Raw genomic sequence first — 17,600 nt, forward strand, 5'->3', positions numbered from 1 at the left:
AAACACAGTCAGTGTGACATGGTTCACAGAGACAACAAACACACTGTAAAGTTTCAGTAGAGTCCCACATCTGTGATAAAACTGTGTGATGAGCTTGATCCAGAATCATGTATGTGTATATATGTGTGTGTGTGTGTGTGTGTGTGTGTGTTGTAAACATGCTAGAGCTGAAGTGCGTCTCACCACAAGAGGCATGAAGAGAGTAGAGGATGGTTTGCTCTTGCTGACTGCTGTCACCATCACTGACGTCTCGCCCAACTGCAATCATAGAGACAGTGATCAGCACTAAACACACATGCTACTGGATCCAGCAGACTCACCTCAGACTCACTCACCCTGACCACTGCAGACTCACAGCAGACTCATTGACCACTGCAGACTCACTCACTCACTCTGACCACTTACACATTTTCGTTATATATTCATCATACTGTATAATGGTTAAAATGATTAAATATATATATATATATATATATATATATATATATATATATATATATATATATATATATATATATATATATATATATATATATATATATATATATATATATATATATTGTTCAATTTTAATTGCAATGATTGTCGTCATTTGGGTAATTTATTTTTGCTCTTTCACCAATAAGCACAAATCAACAGAACAATTCATATGCATCGTGTTGCCCTTTCAGAAATGTAACTTTCAAATATCTCCTTTATTTTTGTTGATATATATTCTCAGGTAAAATGTGAAGTTCATAATTACTTTTCTGTTTATCTACCTCATTTGTAAAAATGAATATTATTTGTTATGTGGTGATGATGTCACTGCCCTGTTTAGTCACTTCCTCATCCTTCCTTCCTGGTTCTGCATGAAAACAATGAGACAGACACATGCCCTGCGTTCCATTCGGAAGGGCTCATCCCTATGCCCTAATCCCTTCAAAGGGTTTACCCTCCGGAGTGAGAGCTTCGAAGGGATGAAGGGTGTAGGGGTCAAAAAAACTCTTCTTTTGGAACGCACTTCAGCGTCATTTTAACGAGACAATCAAGGAGGAGTAGACTGTGCAAGCTGCGCCCTTTGTTTAACGTTACTTTATTTATTTATTTATTTTAGGTTTATTGCACCATGTATATTGTATCTATGTATTTTAAACATTTAAATGGACTGATAAAAGGAGCTGTAAAGTATTTTTGTTGAAGTACAATGTCGTTTTGACCATAATAATGTACCAAATCGAACTCGTTTAAATATTATAGTAGTATAGAAAAATACTATACATTTATAGGTAAAATCGAACTCCTAACCTCCTGTTCCCATTCTGTGACGTCAAACAACTTCCCTGTGCAAAGGATCATGGGGGGCCGAAGTGTCCATCAGTTGTACCCTTCGAAATCCTTCATTCCGAAGGGCCCTTTGAAGTGGCCAGTTTTGAGCACTTCGGTTTGGAACGACCCTTCAATATGGCGGCCATAATTATTTTCACTCCGAAGTGCCCTTCGGAGGGCGATATATCCCGTTTGGAACGCACCGATAGTGTGCTCACACTAGTAATCCTGTGCATCAACTATAACCCATCATAGAGGCAATTCCGTAAGTTCATCTACGTGACATTAGGCATGTTAATTATAATATATTAGTAAGAATTCTGTTAAAAAGATGTAATAAGTTGTTAAAAACAAGCCCACAGTGATGCTAATAGCCATCATAGCGGCTACTACAGTGAGAACAACTGTGATTGTTTATGTTACAGACTAGTGTTGTCACAGTACCAAATTACCAGTAGCCGGTACTAGAGCTGTGAATCTTTGGGTAGACAGCGATTCAATTCGATTCACAAGTCATAGGTGTTCGATTAGATACAAGAGCGATTTTTGAAAAATCAGAATGAATCGATTCGAGATGATTCACATTAAAATTCGATGTGATTCGATTAATTCAATTAGATTCTGCATTTTAATATGCATTCATTGCGTTATTGAAATGCTACTCCATAGACTATCTATTGTGCTCCAAGGAACTTCTGAACTCTTTTGATCAGACAACGATACTACCAGCAATTCTTTCAGATCACAATCCCATAATGGCAGATTTTGAATGTAATTGGTTTGCTGAAAGATCTTAACATCTCACATTTACAGAATAACCAGTTCTATTACTTCAGTGGTGCTAGACCTAGCAAACCTTTAGCCCTAAGACTGAAGCAAAGTCAAGGAAAGCCTACATTGACATAATTAAGCACCCATCTAAAGGACTGGTAAGGAACAGCAAAGAGATTAACTCTGCATTTTTCTAAATTCTGTACTTCCAAACTCAATCCCACAAGTCCAAGCTGTACTACTTTTTTGCAATCTCTTATTTTAAGAAGCTGAACTTTTAGGACAACCAGTTACCTTGGAGGAACTAAAAAGGGCATTACAAGGTGCTAAGAAAGGCAAAGCGCCAGGATTAGCATTTATTTCTTAAATGCTTTGATTTACTCAGTCCTGTCTTCCTGACAGCCATCCATGCGGCAGTAGAGGTGGGTGCTTTCACCCACAGATGAATACAGCACTTGTATCGTTGATACCCAAAAAAGGGAAAGATCATTCAGACTGTGCAAATTACAGACCCATTAGTTTGTTAAATACAGATATAAAAATGTATGCCAGAATTATGGCTTTACGATTGCAGCGGTATATATTAATAAATTAGTGAACCCCGTCTGGTCCGGATGCATGTCAGTTCAATTAGCGGCTGATAATATTTGGAGACTACTGCATGTCATACATGAATCCCGGGCTTGTCCCACTCCCGCTGCAGTTCTTTCTTTGGACGCGGAGAAGGCGTTTGATAGGCTGGAGTGGGATTACCTCTGGTCTGTTTTGGATGCGTATGGCTTTGGCAAAGGCATTGTGAATATGATAATGGTTTTATGTAAAAACCCCACTGCTTCTATTATAACTAATAGAGTGCACTCTCTGCCTTTTAACTTACAAAGAGGTACAAGACAGGGGTGTCCTTTATCCCCAATGCTGTTTGCGCTGTCACTCGAGCCCCTAGCCCAACTGATAAGACAGGAAAATGTCTGTTCAATTTCACTCTTACAAACAACACATATCGCTCTATGCGGATGATATTTTACTGTTTATTTCAGATCTCCATGTTTCATTCCCCCAGATACTGAAGGTATCTGGAAAGTTCAGTACGTTCTTCAGGTACAAAATCCTCTTTGCTTCCACTTAATAGTATGGCTAAGAAAGTTAAACTGCCTTGTAATATTCCCGTACAAACTTCAGTCAGTTACTTAGGAATTGTTGTTCATTCATCCCTCCATGTTACACTTTCAAGAACTGTGTGAGCAGTATGGAACAGAACTCTCTTCTCTGTTTTTATATTTGCTCTTAAGGTCGGCCATGAAGGCCTATGGGGTGCCCTGGGGGGAAACGCTTCCCAAACATGCGATCATCGCTTGGTTTGATTTGTCCTCTTCTAGTCGCTTTACTTCATGGATGTACAGGAAGGCCTTAGTGGCTACAGCAAGTCGTTTAGCTATACAGCATACATGGGAAAGAGACTGTCAACAAGAGGAAGGTATTATGGATTGGGAAAGAGTGTGGCAGAACATTTTTACTTCATCTAGAAATCCAAATTACCAAATGATCCATTATAACTTCTGTCTGTTATGTCCTGTTTGTTATCCCTATTTGTTACAGTTGCCTGGTAACCTACTTGTGACCAATTGGTTAATTGATGACACCTGAAGGGAGCCATTTTAAATCCAGGACACCAGCTCACTCTCGCTCTCTCTCTGGATTTGCAGTCATCACTGCAGCAGCAGTGTTGCCTACTCAACAGTCCCCTTTTTCTTTTATAGTTTAATAAACCTAAACTTTGATTGGCAGATTTTGGTCTCTGTGTCCTTTATGTTGCTTCCCTAGAGCCAGGGTTGTAACATAATGGGGGCTCATCCAATTTTGTTGGTAAAACCATTTATTTTTTTCTTTTGATACTTTGAAATTCTACATTTTTTTTTATTCCCTTTGATTGAGAGCTGTTGGTGAGTATGGTTGTTTGAGTATCTTTTATTATATATGCATGAGTTTCCCCGGTTAGGTAGGGTGAGAGTTCCAGCTGGGTTGAAGATTCAATCCTTCCATCGGTTCACTCTTTTGTTGTTTTTCCTTTTTTATTTTCGAGGTTATTCTGGGTGGAGACTTGTTCTCTGTCGGGGGTAAGCAGTTCACAACTGTATGACCATTGATTATATGGCCTACTGTTGTTGAGTTTTTGCTTTTAAAGTCACCTCATGCCCGGTACACCTCAGAAGATAGATAGGAGTTAGAAAATGATAGGCAGGTATCCGGGTGTCTCTCATGTGTTTTGTAATGTTTGGGCTCAACAACCATGCTCACTTTATTTTTTTCATTTGTAAGGGACTGAAAGGTGAATAATTAAGTTAGGTGAGTTAAACATTGAGGAACGTTTGGGTTTTTTTTGGTCCATGATCCTAACTTTAGTGTGTTAGCAGCTGTTGTTTGTTAGTTCCTTTGTGGGCTTTAGTGTAGACTAATGCCCAGTATTTAGGTTTTTGTGGTTACTGACAAGTTGCATTAAAGTGTTTTCTTGTCTGAGGTGAGTAATCTTCAATGTTTGTAGTTTGCTGGGATTTCTAGTTCTACTTCTGTGTTTAAAGCTTTAAAAGCTTTGTTTGAGAGAGCATTTTTGCTGCTTATTGTTAATTTTGTAGCTGTGTGCTATTGTGGACCTGTTGTGTTGGCTGCACTTTAGTGTAGAGTTGAGTTTAGTAATGGCTTCTTTAGAAGACTTCCTTAAAGAACCTTCTGAAGAGTTACTTGAGTTTTTCACAAAAGATCACTGCTCTTACAAAGTGTTTTGGTGGGTAAAGCTCAGGAAGCTTATTCTGCTCTAAGCCTTGAGAAGAGTACTAATTATGAAGTTAAAGCAGCTATATTGAAGGCATATGAGCTTGTTCCTGAAGCTTACCGCCAGCGCTTTCGTAGTTGTACCAAATTTGCTCACCATACTTATGTTGAGTTTGCAAAACAGAAGGAGAATATGTTTGATCGGTGGTGTACATCTCAGAAGGTGGAAAGTAAGGAACATCTTAGACAACTCATTTTGCTTGAGGAATTTAAAAACTGTCTGCCTGAGGTTGTATCTGTTTATTTGAATGAGCAGAATGCAGTCTTTAGACTTTAGAACAAGCTGCAATCTTGGCAGATGAGTTTGTTTTGACCCATAAGGTAAATTTTGGTGACAAACAGGCTGAGATTCAGGCAGAGTAAGCCTAATAGATCTCGGTTTGTAAAATCTGTGCCCCTTGCTGCCTCACCTGTCAAGAAAATAACTAATGATGGTTCAATTTCAGAAAGGGCTTGTTTTTATTGTAAGAGACCAGGTCATCTTATTGCAGACTGTCCAGTTCTAAGCAAGAAACAGAAATCTACAAAAACTGTAGCTTTTGTAAGTCCTGTGCCAGGTCTTCCTTTAGCATCTTCTGTTGCTAATGTTCCATGCAAGAAAGGTGAGTTAGCTGGCTCCTCATCATTTTTGATGGATGGTTTTGTGTGTTTGTCTGCTGACTCTGAACAAAGACAAGCTATCAAGATCTGGAGAGATACTGGAGCTTTTCAATCTGTGATTCTTCGTGATGTCTTGCCTTTTAATGATGCATCAGCTCAAGGTTCAGAGGTGCTTGTCAGAGGTTTTGGTGGAGGATTTTTGTCTATGCCTTTACATGACATTAATCTCCAATCCGATTTAGTCTCTGGTGATGTTGTTGTTGCACTCTGTTCCCAGATTCCTATAGATGGTGTGTCCTTTATTCTAGGGAATGATTTAGCTGGGGGTAAAGTGCTAGCTGTTCCTGAAGTAACCTGTACTGTCCAGAAGTCAGATAGTCCAGATGAGCTTGAATTGGCATTTCCAGAAATGTTTCCTGTTTGTGCAACTACTCGTGCCATGTCAACCAAGAAACATGTTGAAGGTAAGCCTTCCAATAATCAATCTGTCATTCCACTTTATGATACTTTCATGGCCCAAGGTGACATGAATTTGACAGGGTTTGGAAAGATGTTTCCATCTCGTGAGCAGTTAATTGTTGAGCAAGAACAGGACCCTACTTTGTCACCAATGTTTGAAGATGTAGTGTCAGATGAAGCACTATCAAATGTAGCTTCTGGTTATTTTATTAGTGATGGTGTTTTGATGAGAAAGTGGACAGATCCAAAACTGTCAAGTGAGGATGACTGGAGTAGCGTGTTTCAGGTAGTGGTTCCAGAAGTTTATCGGTCTGACATTTTGTATCTTGCTCATGATTTTTGTCTGTCTGGCCACTTGGGTATGAGGAAGACTTTGGATCGTGTGTTAAGGCATTTTTTCTGGCCTGGAGTAAAATTACTGTAAAATTGGAGTAAGTGTGGCTCAGTATTGCAGATCGTGTCATGTTTGTCAGATTACAGGTAAACCTAACCAGTCTATTCCTGTAGCTCCACTACATCCTATTCCTGCCATTGGAGAGCCATTTGAACATGTTTTGATTGACTGTGTTGGACCTCTTCCATGTACCAAGTCAGGTAATCAATATCTTCTCACAATCATGTGTGCAGTGACACGGTTTCCTGAAGCCGTCCCATTGCATAAGGTCACAGCCCCTGCCATTTCTAGAGCCCTTATTACGTTTTTCACAGTGTTTGGGCTACCAAGAGTTGTTCAGTCTGATCAAGGGTCTAATTTTATGTCCCGTCTTTTCTCCCAGGTGTTAAAGCAGTTGTCTATTCAGCATAACGTCTCATCTGCTTATCATCCAGAATCTCAGGGTGCACTTGAGAGATTCCATCAAACACTCAAGACAATGCTGAAGATCTACTGTAAAGAGTTTGAGAGAGACTGGGATGATGGTGTTCCACTACTCCTCTTTGCAGTTAGAGAGGTTGTTCAGGAGTCCATTGGCTTCAGTCCAGCTGAACTTGTGTTTGGCCATACTGTGAGGGGGCCCTTGAAATTGGTAAAGGAGAAGTGGTTGGATGTTGAGCATTCTACTCCTACTAACCTCTTGGACTATGTGTATCTATTTTTCAAGTCTTGGTATGACCGAAAGGCTAAGCATCGTGTGTTCTGTTCAGGAGACCAGGTGCTTGTGCTCTTACCAATACCGGGTTCTGCATTGCAGGCTCAATACAGTGGTCCATATGCCATTGATCGGCAAGTTGGTGAGTGTAACTATTTGGTTAAGACTCCAGATCGTAAAAGGAAAACCCGCATGTGCCATGTGAATTTATTAAAACCTTATTTTGATCGTCATTGCACAGATGTTACAGAGGTCAAGGCCTTGGCTGTACTTGATGTTCCATCTATTGAGACCGAAAACAATGTCGCTGTCACTGAAATTGCTCAAAGTAGATTGGCAAATTCTGAAATTCTGGCTGATTTGGACTCTCATTTTGTTCTTTCTTAATCTTCCTGAGCGCTCTGATATTATCCAGTTAATTGGGCAATATATGGCCTTGTTTTCTGATTTTCCAACTTGTACCAACGTGCTGGAACATGACATTGATGTGGGCCAAGCTGTCCCTATTAAACAACATCCATATAGGGTCAATCCAGTTAAACGCCAACTTTTGCGTAAGGAGGTAGAGTATATGTTAGATCATGGGATAGCTGAATCAACCTCTAGTGCCTGGAGTTCACCATGTTTATTAGTTGAGAAACAGGATGGGTCTTTACATTTTTGTACAGATTTTCGCAAGGTGAATGCCATCACTAAACCTGATTCATATCCTCTTCCACGACTAGATGATTGTATTGATCAAGTGGGTTCTGCCTCTTTTGTAACTAAGTTGGACCTGTTAAAAGGATATTGGCAGGTTCCTCTTAGCCAGCGAGCTCGTGAGATCTCTGCTTTTGTGACCTCCGATGATTTTTGCCATTATAACGTTATGGCATTCGGAATGCGAAATGCACCCGCCACTTTTCAGCGCCTGGTCAATAAGGTGTTGGAAGGGATGGTAGGTTGTGAAGCATACCTTGATGACATCGTTGTCTACAGCGCTACTTGGTCTCAACATTTGGACCAGCTTCGTGATGTGTTTAAGCGGTTGACAGGTGCAAATTTGACTTTGAACCTTTCTAAGTGCAAGTTTGGACAAGCTACAGTAACTTACCTGGGCAAAGTGGTTGGCCATGGTCATGTGTCTCCAGTAGGAGCTTTTGCAAGAATTTTGCCACTGTTGCTGTACCTCTAACCAATCTGCTTAGTCCAAAGGTTCCTTTTGTGTGGACCGAGTCATGTCAGGTGGCCTTTGACAATCTAAAGGCACTGTTGATTAGTTCTCCTATCCTTGCTGCTCCTAATTTTGACAAGCTGTTCAAGTTAGCTGTGGATGCTAGTGATTTTGGGGTTGGTACTGTTCTTCTCCAGGATGATTCAGTAGGTGTTGAACATCCTGTGTGTTTTTATTCAAAGAAATTTGATGTCCATCAGAAGCACTATTCTACCATTGAGAAAGAAGCATTGGCCCTTATCCTTGCTTTGAAACATTTTGAGGTGTATGTCTCATCTAGTGTTCCACTTATTGTTTACACTGACCATAATCTTTTAGTGTTCCTCCACAGCATGAGAAACTCTAACCAGCGCTTAATGCGGTGGAGCCTGTTTTTGCAGGGCTATGACCTTGTATTCCACCATATTCGTGGGAAGGATAATGTTTTGGCGGATGCCCTGTCAAGGTCATAAGTGCTTGTTTTATTTTATGTACATGTTAATGTTGCCATAGGTTATCCTATAGCAACATTTTAAGGGTGTGGGTGTTATGTCCTGTTTGTTATCCCTCTAGTGTCCTGTATTACCAGTTCTAACCTGTGATTTGTTACAGTTGCCTGGTAACCTACTTGTGACCAATTGGTTAATTGATGACACCTGAAGGGAGCCATTTTAAATCCAGAACACCAGCTCTCTCTCTCTGGATTTGCAGTCAACACTGCAGCAGCAGTGTTGCCTACTCAACAGTCCCCTTTTTCTTTTATAGTTTAATAAACCTAAACTTTGATTGGCAGATTTTGGTCTCTGTGTCCTTTATGTTGCTTCCCTAGAGCCAGGGTTGTAACACTGTCACAGAACTTATTGGACCCCACTCAAAAGATATCGTATTGACTCCACTTTTAATCCCTTCTATGATAAGTGTCCCGACCAATAACTTGGATCTTTTTCCATATGATGTGGAAATGTGAAAAAGTTTAAAAATTGTGGAAGGAGGTATGTGCTATTTCATCAAAAATGCTTCAATGTCCTATACCGATGAACCCCTCTATATTATTACTGAATGACGACACTCAGTTGAATTTTCTAAGCTGCAAAAAATTGTCTGGCTGGCCGGTTTAACATCTGCGAAAAAACTGCAAGCACAACATTGGCTTCTGCCTCATTTAGGTATGTACTCACTTAGGTACTCACACTATGTATACAAGTGGTTGTTTCAACTTTGGGACGTTATAATGTTGGAATTATCCACGGCTTGGGTGAATTCGGCACAAATCTCTACATTAAAGATTTGGACTATAGCTGCTGAAAATATATCCAAGTATATTGCACAAAGTAATGATCAGGACTCAGAATGAATACCTTAATACTGTATTTTTTCCTTTTTTTTTATTCTAGTTTTATGATTCTTGTGACTTTGTTTTTCTGTTGACATTTCCATGCATTATGTACCCCATTGTATAGAGACTGCTGGGTTACGTTGGGTGGAAGATAAGGTTTGGATTGGTATGTTTTCATACTTTTGTCTGTTGTAAAAAATTAAAAAACGCAATTAAAAAAAGAAAAAGAAAAAAAATGCTTCTCCTAATGCGTCTTAGTCAGGATGAGAATTACACAGCGACCTTCAGGAGGTCAGAGTAAGTGCAAAAAACAAACAAACAAAAAACCTTTTGCCCATTGTTAATGTTAGTTCATGTTAGTTCTCAATGATGTTACATGACTATTTTAATAGCCTATAAAAATTGGCATTTGTGGAAATTTACATAAGCCAAAACTTTAAAAGGGCTTTAAAAGTGTTGTTAGGCCTAGTTCATGTTAACTATAGTGCAGGATAGTGTTAATGGCTACACAACCTTATTAAAGTGTTCCAGGTACATTAAACATTCTAATGCTTACATGGAGAGACGACCCTAGAATATGCACTTTCCCAACTAATCCTAAACTAACTTTTCTTCACGGAATAGTTATAAAAGTCCTCTTTATACTGATAATTTTCCTTACGATTCTGAAAGAAAACGCGCTGGGTTTATACTGTTGCTATAGTAACGAACGCAACTTTACCACGCATATGATTGATAGATAAACCACAAACTTATTTCAGTGTTGTTAATGTTGTAGTTATTTCAGCAGTTTTCTTCGCACATTCAGTTTAACGACATTAAGTTCATAATTTCATTTATCATTCATTGAACTGTGCGTATGCATGTAGACACTTACATTATGTGTTTGTTCCATCCATGCAATAAATGGGCACCCTGAAACTGCTCAGGTAATGTCATTGACCCATTTCCTTAAAACTTCAGTATTTTATCTTATAGAAAATAACGCAATAAAAGTGTTTTATTTCAACAGTAGTGACCACGCAATGACTTGGCAGCTTTACCAATGGCTTGAGCGGTTTGACTATTGCTGTCTTAATAGAGAGCGGTCATCTGCTCATGTGAATAGCAGTGGCCGTCCTGGGGAGAGCTCAAACGTGGGAGAGCTACGGACGGAGCACGAGCGCAATCCAGTGAGAGGCGGTAAGAGTGCAGAGCGTGTCAGTGATGGAGAGCTGTGAGGGTGCAAATGACAGCGCACAACGTCTCCATCAATTCAGGAAATTAAATAATTTAATGTTTATATATTTTAAAGCACTGAATCGCTATAGAATCGCAATTAATCCGTTTTACTTCGATTATCGACCGAAATTGATTCACGATTCAAAAAACAGATTCAAAATAGATCACTGGTCAATCACTGCCATGACGTTCCTTGTGAGTAACTTTCCACACTCCACAGGCGCTGCATGCAATGTTTTTGTCCGGAGACAGGAGTAACAACTGCAGATTATGAGTTACCTGCGGTGAGTCCGAAATAATGAATCCACTAACACAACACAGCGAATGCCGGTGGTAAACACTCGTGTTCCAATACGAGTGTTTACGAGTTTTGGGAGGAGTTCCTTCGAAGGAGGGGGGTTGTTCTTACGCATGCGCTCATTTCAAAAACTCAGTAACAGTCTTTGGTTTCTCAGTCGACGAAAAGATCCTCTTTAGCACCTTTAATGAAATAAATTTTGAAATATAAAAAATAAAAATAAACAAATGCTCAAACATTGATTTTGTAACAGACATGCATGTTTATTTTAGCTATTCCATCAGTGAAATGACACACTACAGCCTGTAAAACTATGAAATAAATATCAGTAAATAATGGTAACCTAAATAATAAGAAAGTTAATGTTATGTTAAAAGCAGTTTTTTATTTCCACACAAAGATGCGTCATATAGCCGCTATGCTCTTTGAGAGGGATGTGGGACACGAGCAGGAAAGAGAGCATCTCTTTAATAATATCTTCATGTTATCTTCTGATGTTACAAGCAACTGACACTTGTTGTAAAAAGGTCTGAAGAGCCAGTTTTATCTTCAACTGGGGCAAAACACTCAAGCTATGCTTGATTTTGTGCTGCCAGAGAAAGCTAAAAAAAAAAAAAAAAAAAAAAAAAATCAAGAAAGAATCGTTTATAATCTCCTGCGTGAGTAAAGATTTGTGAAAATAAACAGAGATTCCATGTTCAGTGGAATAACTAATGGAATATTGTTAAATTATCTGATAATCGGGTGACCAGATCGCGATTCACAAAACAGAATACAAAGCTGACAAAGCTTAAATGTATGGACTCGCGTACCTCTCTCATTCAGCATGAACCAAAAGGTTTCCATGGCTGCGATGTCACATTTAATTGCTAGCCTATTATTTCTTCTGTAGGCTAACAAAGCTTTGTGCTTCACTCATTTCATATTCACATAAATAGTGGCACAGCCCCATCAGTGGGTACTGACTATACCCTCCCGGTACTACAGAAATGCTGGTATCATCACATTTTCAAAATTTCAGTACCGACTTGGTACCAAAGTACCGGTACTTTTGACAACACTATTACTGATGTTTATAATTGCATGATTAATCAAGACATAGAATATTGTTGTATTGTTTTATTATAGTTTTCACCGCAACATGTTAATGATGAAGAGGATGAATAAATGATTAACCTTGCTATGACTGTCTTCATTGGCTACGATTTAACTTGCCATTTAGTCAGAGTTTCAATACACTGCACAAGAACAGTGACAAGGCACCGTTTGATGTTTAAAGTGGTTAAGATGGCAACAAGCAGGAAGTCATCTGTGTGCAGTGCTAGAAGCAGCAAGTCATCTGCATCATCTGCGAGTGAGGCCCATGCCCGTGCCAGAGCTGAAGTTACAGAAGCGAGAGCGTCATATGCCAGCCAAGAGGCTAAACTGAAAATGGAAAAGGCTGCAAGAGAAGCTCAAAATTAGCTGGAAACAGTAAGAACAGACACTGAGTTGGAAGTGTTAACACTACATAGAGAAGCTGATGCGGCCACAGTGGAGGCACAAGTGCTGGAAGATGCTGAACTATCAATGCATGTTGCAGTTGAAAGAGGAAGATCTGAATCAGAGAACGTTAAAATTTAACGTACCAGTGAATATGTCAATTCTCAAATCAACCTTTAAAGTCATTCTCCCTCTCAACTCTTATCAGCCTTACCTGTCGCTCCTCCATTCCACGCTGACTCACATAACAGCTTCATAACATGGAGTCCGCCTGCGAAAGACATTTCATGTACACAGTCTATCAACAAGCCAAAGTCTGAGAAAGCTGATAATATGCACTTACCTGCAACAACCTGTTTGTCTGCAGGTGCAATGAAGTCTGAAGTCTGAAGGCCCATCATGAATGTGCATGCTAAGCCATATGTTCCTCGATACAATTCTCCAGCTAGCACGCCACCTCAGGCAGAGCCTTTGGCATAGTATTAAGCACAACGAGACCTTGTTAATTCAGGACTGCAACAATTTGATGATAAGCCTGAGAATTATTGGCCATGGTATTTTCATTCACCAGTGCAGCTCGTGAAGTGCACCTCACAGCAACCCAGAAATTGGACCTCATGACAATATGGTTGGGAAAGGAATCTGGCGAAACGGTGAAACACATCTGCTCAGTGCATGTCAGCAACCCCAATCTCGCTTTACACAAAGCATGGGAGAGACTATGTGAGTGCTATGCTGCACCAGAAATCATTGAAAAGTCATTATTTCAGCGGTTGGACAGTTTTCCTTGGATTTCAGCTAAAGACCACACCAAATTATGTGAACTCTGGGAATTGCTTATGGAAATCCAAGGTGCTAAAGAAGATGGTTATCTCACAGGTCTGTCAAGGCTCCTTCACCATCACAAGAGGACGGCGGGGAGGGAGAAGATCATTCTAACATGGCTGTTGTCAGTACAACCTGTACAGAAGTATGCGGTCCAGGTCAGTGGAGCCGCTCATGCTCAAAAATCTGCCTTGTGAAGATTTACCCCAAGGGTTCCAAGGACATGGCCATCAAAGTCTATGTAATTCTGGATGACCAGAGCAATCGCTCATTAGCCAGATCAGAGTTCTTCGAGCTGTTCAGGTGGAGAGCAAACCATTCTCATATAATCTCAGAACTTGCTCTGGCATCGTAGAAACATCCGGCAGGAAAGCAGAAGGTTTCCAGATTGAGTCATTGGATGGAAAAGTTCTCATCCCTCTTCCATCACTCCTTGAGTGTCATGAGATCTTTAATATTCAGTCTGAAATTCGCCAAGTGCAGTTCTACACCAGCCTCATCTCTGACACATTGCCAAGCACATTTCAGAACTGAAACCAGAAGCAGAAATAGAATGTTGCAATCCTAGCATACATTCCACTGTTTCTTGGTGTATGAAGACCATCGCAACTTCCTACGTTTTCTATTGCACAAGGACAATGATGTCAACAAGGAAATTGTTCAGTATTAAATGAAGGTCCACGTCTTTGGAAATGGGCCATCTCCTGCTATGGCCATTTACGGGCTGTGAAGAGCCATCAGAGAAGGCGCACGGGAGCATTGTGCTGATACCGTCAAGTTTGTGGAAAGACATTTCTATGTTGATGATGGTTTGTTAGTTATATGTACCGTCTGAAGCTGAGGCAATCGATTTGCTCCAACAAACACAGGCCTCACTAGCTGAGTCAAACCTCTGCTTACACAAGTTTGCTTCAAACCCTCAGACAGTCATGGAAGCTTTCCCACCCAAAGATTGTGCCCCAGTGATCAAGGACCTAGATCTGATTGGAGAAACTTCACAGACACAACGGAGTTTAGGTCTGCTGTGGGAAATCACAACCAACACACTGACCAACTCCACTGACACCTGTTACAATCCAGGGAAGAGCCCTTCTCAGAAAACTTACCTCTGAACTGTCAGACTGGGACACACCCCTCCCGGAGAAAAAACTAAGCAGATAGGAAGCATGAATAGATTCTCTCCAAGACCTAAAACAGCTTCATGTTCGACATACATATACAAAAACCTCACTGAAGCAGTGCACACAGAATTGTGTGTATTCTCAGATGCATCGACCAAGGCCATAGGTGCTGTGGCGTATCTGAAAGCACTTCAGAAAGATGGGCAAGTTGAAGCAGGATAAGTTATGGGTGAGGGAATGCTAGCACCCCTGTCCGAACCTACAATTACAAAGGTTTGAACTGTGCATTGCTGTCTTAGCAGTAGAGATGGCAGATCTCATACAGGATGAGCTGGATTTAGAGTTGAACGACAAAGTTCTTTACAGACAGCAAAGTGGTGCTTGGCTACATTCATAAGTCAAAACAATTCTACATGTATGGACTCTATTGTGAACAACGTATCCATCAGTACTCAAATCTGAGCAGTAGCACTATGTACGTACAGAAGAAAACCCTGCAGATCATGTGTCAAGATCCTTACCTGCATCCTGCCTGGCGCAGACTTCTTAGTTCACCGGTCCCTTCTTCCTGCATCAGCCACCTGCAGAGAAAACACAAACGAATGAGACATTTGAGCTAATTGAACCTGAAAAGGACTCAGAAATCCGGCCACAAGTACAAACATGTGCTACTAACCTGGAACAACCAAAGCTTACCTCTGATCGATTCCAACGGTTCTCCGCCTTCACCTCCCTAGTAAGACGAGTACCATTTCTAGTTCACATGGCAAAATCCTGCAAACACACAAACCAAAACAGCAAATGCAAATGTGACTTACCTCATACTCCGGATGAAATGGACCAAGCAAGGAACGTTATCCTTAAAGCAACACAAAAAAGCTGCATTTGCAAAAGAACTGTCAGCCCTCCAAGCAGTATCCAAAAGTAACCGCTTGTGGATTTTGCTTGTGTGATTTCATTTGTGTTGGAGGACGACTAAAGCACTCTCAGGTTGCAACTGCAGAAAAGAACCTAATAATTCTGCCCAAAGATAGCCACATCTCCCTACTGCTCACTCGACATCATCACGAGCAAGTGAAACATCAAGACCGTCACTTGACAGAAGCAGCGATCAGGGCAGCAGGACTGTGGATCTTGGGAGGCAGGGCGCTAGTCAATTCAGTACTCCACAAATGCATAACCTGTCGCAAGCTGCGTGGAAAGCTGGAAGAACAACGCATGATGGACCTGCCATCTGAATGCCTCAAAGCCTGCCTTCCCATGTGGGGCTCAATGTTCTGGACCAGTTCTGGACCCGCTGGAGCTGTGAATATTTACCTTGCTTGCAACACAGACAGAAGTGAACAGTACCTCGCAGAAACCTTCAAGCTGGAGATCTAGTTCTGCTCAGGGACAAATAGATAGCCCACAACTGCTGGACCATGGCCAGAATCACTGCCATATTCCCTGGAAAGGATGGACGTGAAAGGTTGAGGTGAATACAAGTGACCAATGCAAAATAAACTTCTACCCAAAGACTGATCTAGAGGTTAAGGTTCAACACTCTCACAAATTCATAGTGACCTCCCATAGGTCAGGCAGGGAGTGTGTTGCCCTTTAAGAAATTGAACTTTTAAATATATGCTTTATTTTTGTTGATATATATTCTCAGGTAAAATGTGAAGTTCTTAATTACTTCTCTGTTTATCTACCTCACTTGTAAAAATGAATATTATTTGTTATGTGATGATGTCACTGCCTATTTAGGTCACTTCCTATTTAGGTCACTTCCTGTTAATCCTTCCTGTTTCTGCATGAAAACAATGAGACAGACACATGGTGTGCTCGCACTAGTAATCCTTTGCATCAACTATAAACCATCATAGAGGCAATGCCGTAAGTTCATCTATGTGACATTAGGCATGTTAAAGATTATATATTAGTAAGAATTTTGTTAAAAAGATATTTAATAAGTTATTAGAAACAAGCTAACAGTGATGCTAATAGCCATTAGAGCTGCTACTACAGTGAGAACAGCATTGATTGTTTATGTTACAGACGTTTATAACTGGATTATTAATCAAGACATAGACATTGAATATTGTTGTATTGTTTTATTACAGTTTTCACTGCAACATGTTAATTATGAAGAGTGACAGTAAATGATCAACCTTCTTATGACTGTCTTCATTGGCTACGGTTTAACTTGGTATTTAGTCAGTTTCAACACTGCACCAGAACACAACATGCATGGTTTATTTTAACTCATCTAGAGTACAGATTTATTAAAGCCTATCAATTATAGCCTAAGCTAAATAAACACCACAGACTTAAGATATACACTCACCCCGTCTACATTATGAAAACTGGTAAAACAAAAACCTACTCTCAAATATTATAACAGAAATTCCTAATAGTAATTCCAATAAATAATGCATTAATGTTTCTCTATTAAAACAATGGCAAAAAAGATTGTACATATTGCCACACAGAGGTTGCATAAGTACAATCAGCAACCAATTGCACATAACAGAGACTAAATGACACTTTCATTTTAACAGAATACCTCAGAATACAGCTCGGCCGTATGTCGGTGTTTTCAGATCATGGCACCTCCACAGAGAACGTGCGTGAATGGTTGACAGATTGTGTAAAGCAAAAAGCCGAGCACGTATTCATTTAATAGAAAAGCTCTGATTGGAGGATTTGAGCTCTTGATATCTGGCAACCGCAAACATGAACGCTTGCCTAATAAAGTCTGGTACAGAAGTCTGAAATGTTTTGACTCCTCTTTTTTCAACAAAAGTAAAGTTTTTTTTTTTTTTTTTTTTTTTTTTAAACTACATTTAATCTAGTCTTTTTTCATCAACAATGTTGATATAGTCACAGTTGTCGTTTAATGGCCTTATTATCATCTCTTCATTGACTTGTCTTATGAGAAAAATTTTGTTGACAAACATTTTTAATCATAGATTTCGTTAATGAAATTAACACTACACCGCAGACTCACTCACTCACTCACCCTGGCCACTGCAGACTCACAGCAGACTCATTCACTCACCCTGGCCACTGCAGACTCACAGCAGACTCATTC

General features: G+C 40.0%; 1 protein-coding gene across 2 annotated transcripts in view; it reads right to left on the bottom strand.

The window, feature by feature from the left end:
- LOC125277554 (polyribonucleotide nucleotidyltransferase 1, mitochondrial) overlaps positions 1–17,600 on the bottom strand; it is a 49,424-nt gene that overhangs the window by 15,294 nt on the left and 16,530 nt on the right. For both annotated transcript variants that reach the window (XM_048206019.1, XM_048206017.1), the window contains exon 3: positions 184–258. In XM_048206019.1, coding sequence (XP_048061976.1) covers positions 184–258 — 75 coding nt within the window. The remainder of the gene's footprint in view (positions 1–183; positions 259–17,600) is intronic.

This window comes from Megalobrama amblycephala, linkage group LG10 (genome assembly GCF_018812025.1).
Source record: "Megalobrama amblycephala isolate DHTTF-2021 linkage group LG10, ASM1881202v1, whole genome shotgun sequence".
In the NCBI taxonomy this organism is placed as follows: domain Eukaryota; kingdom Metazoa; phylum Chordata; class Actinopteri; order Cypriniformes; family Xenocyprididae; genus Megalobrama; species Megalobrama amblycephala.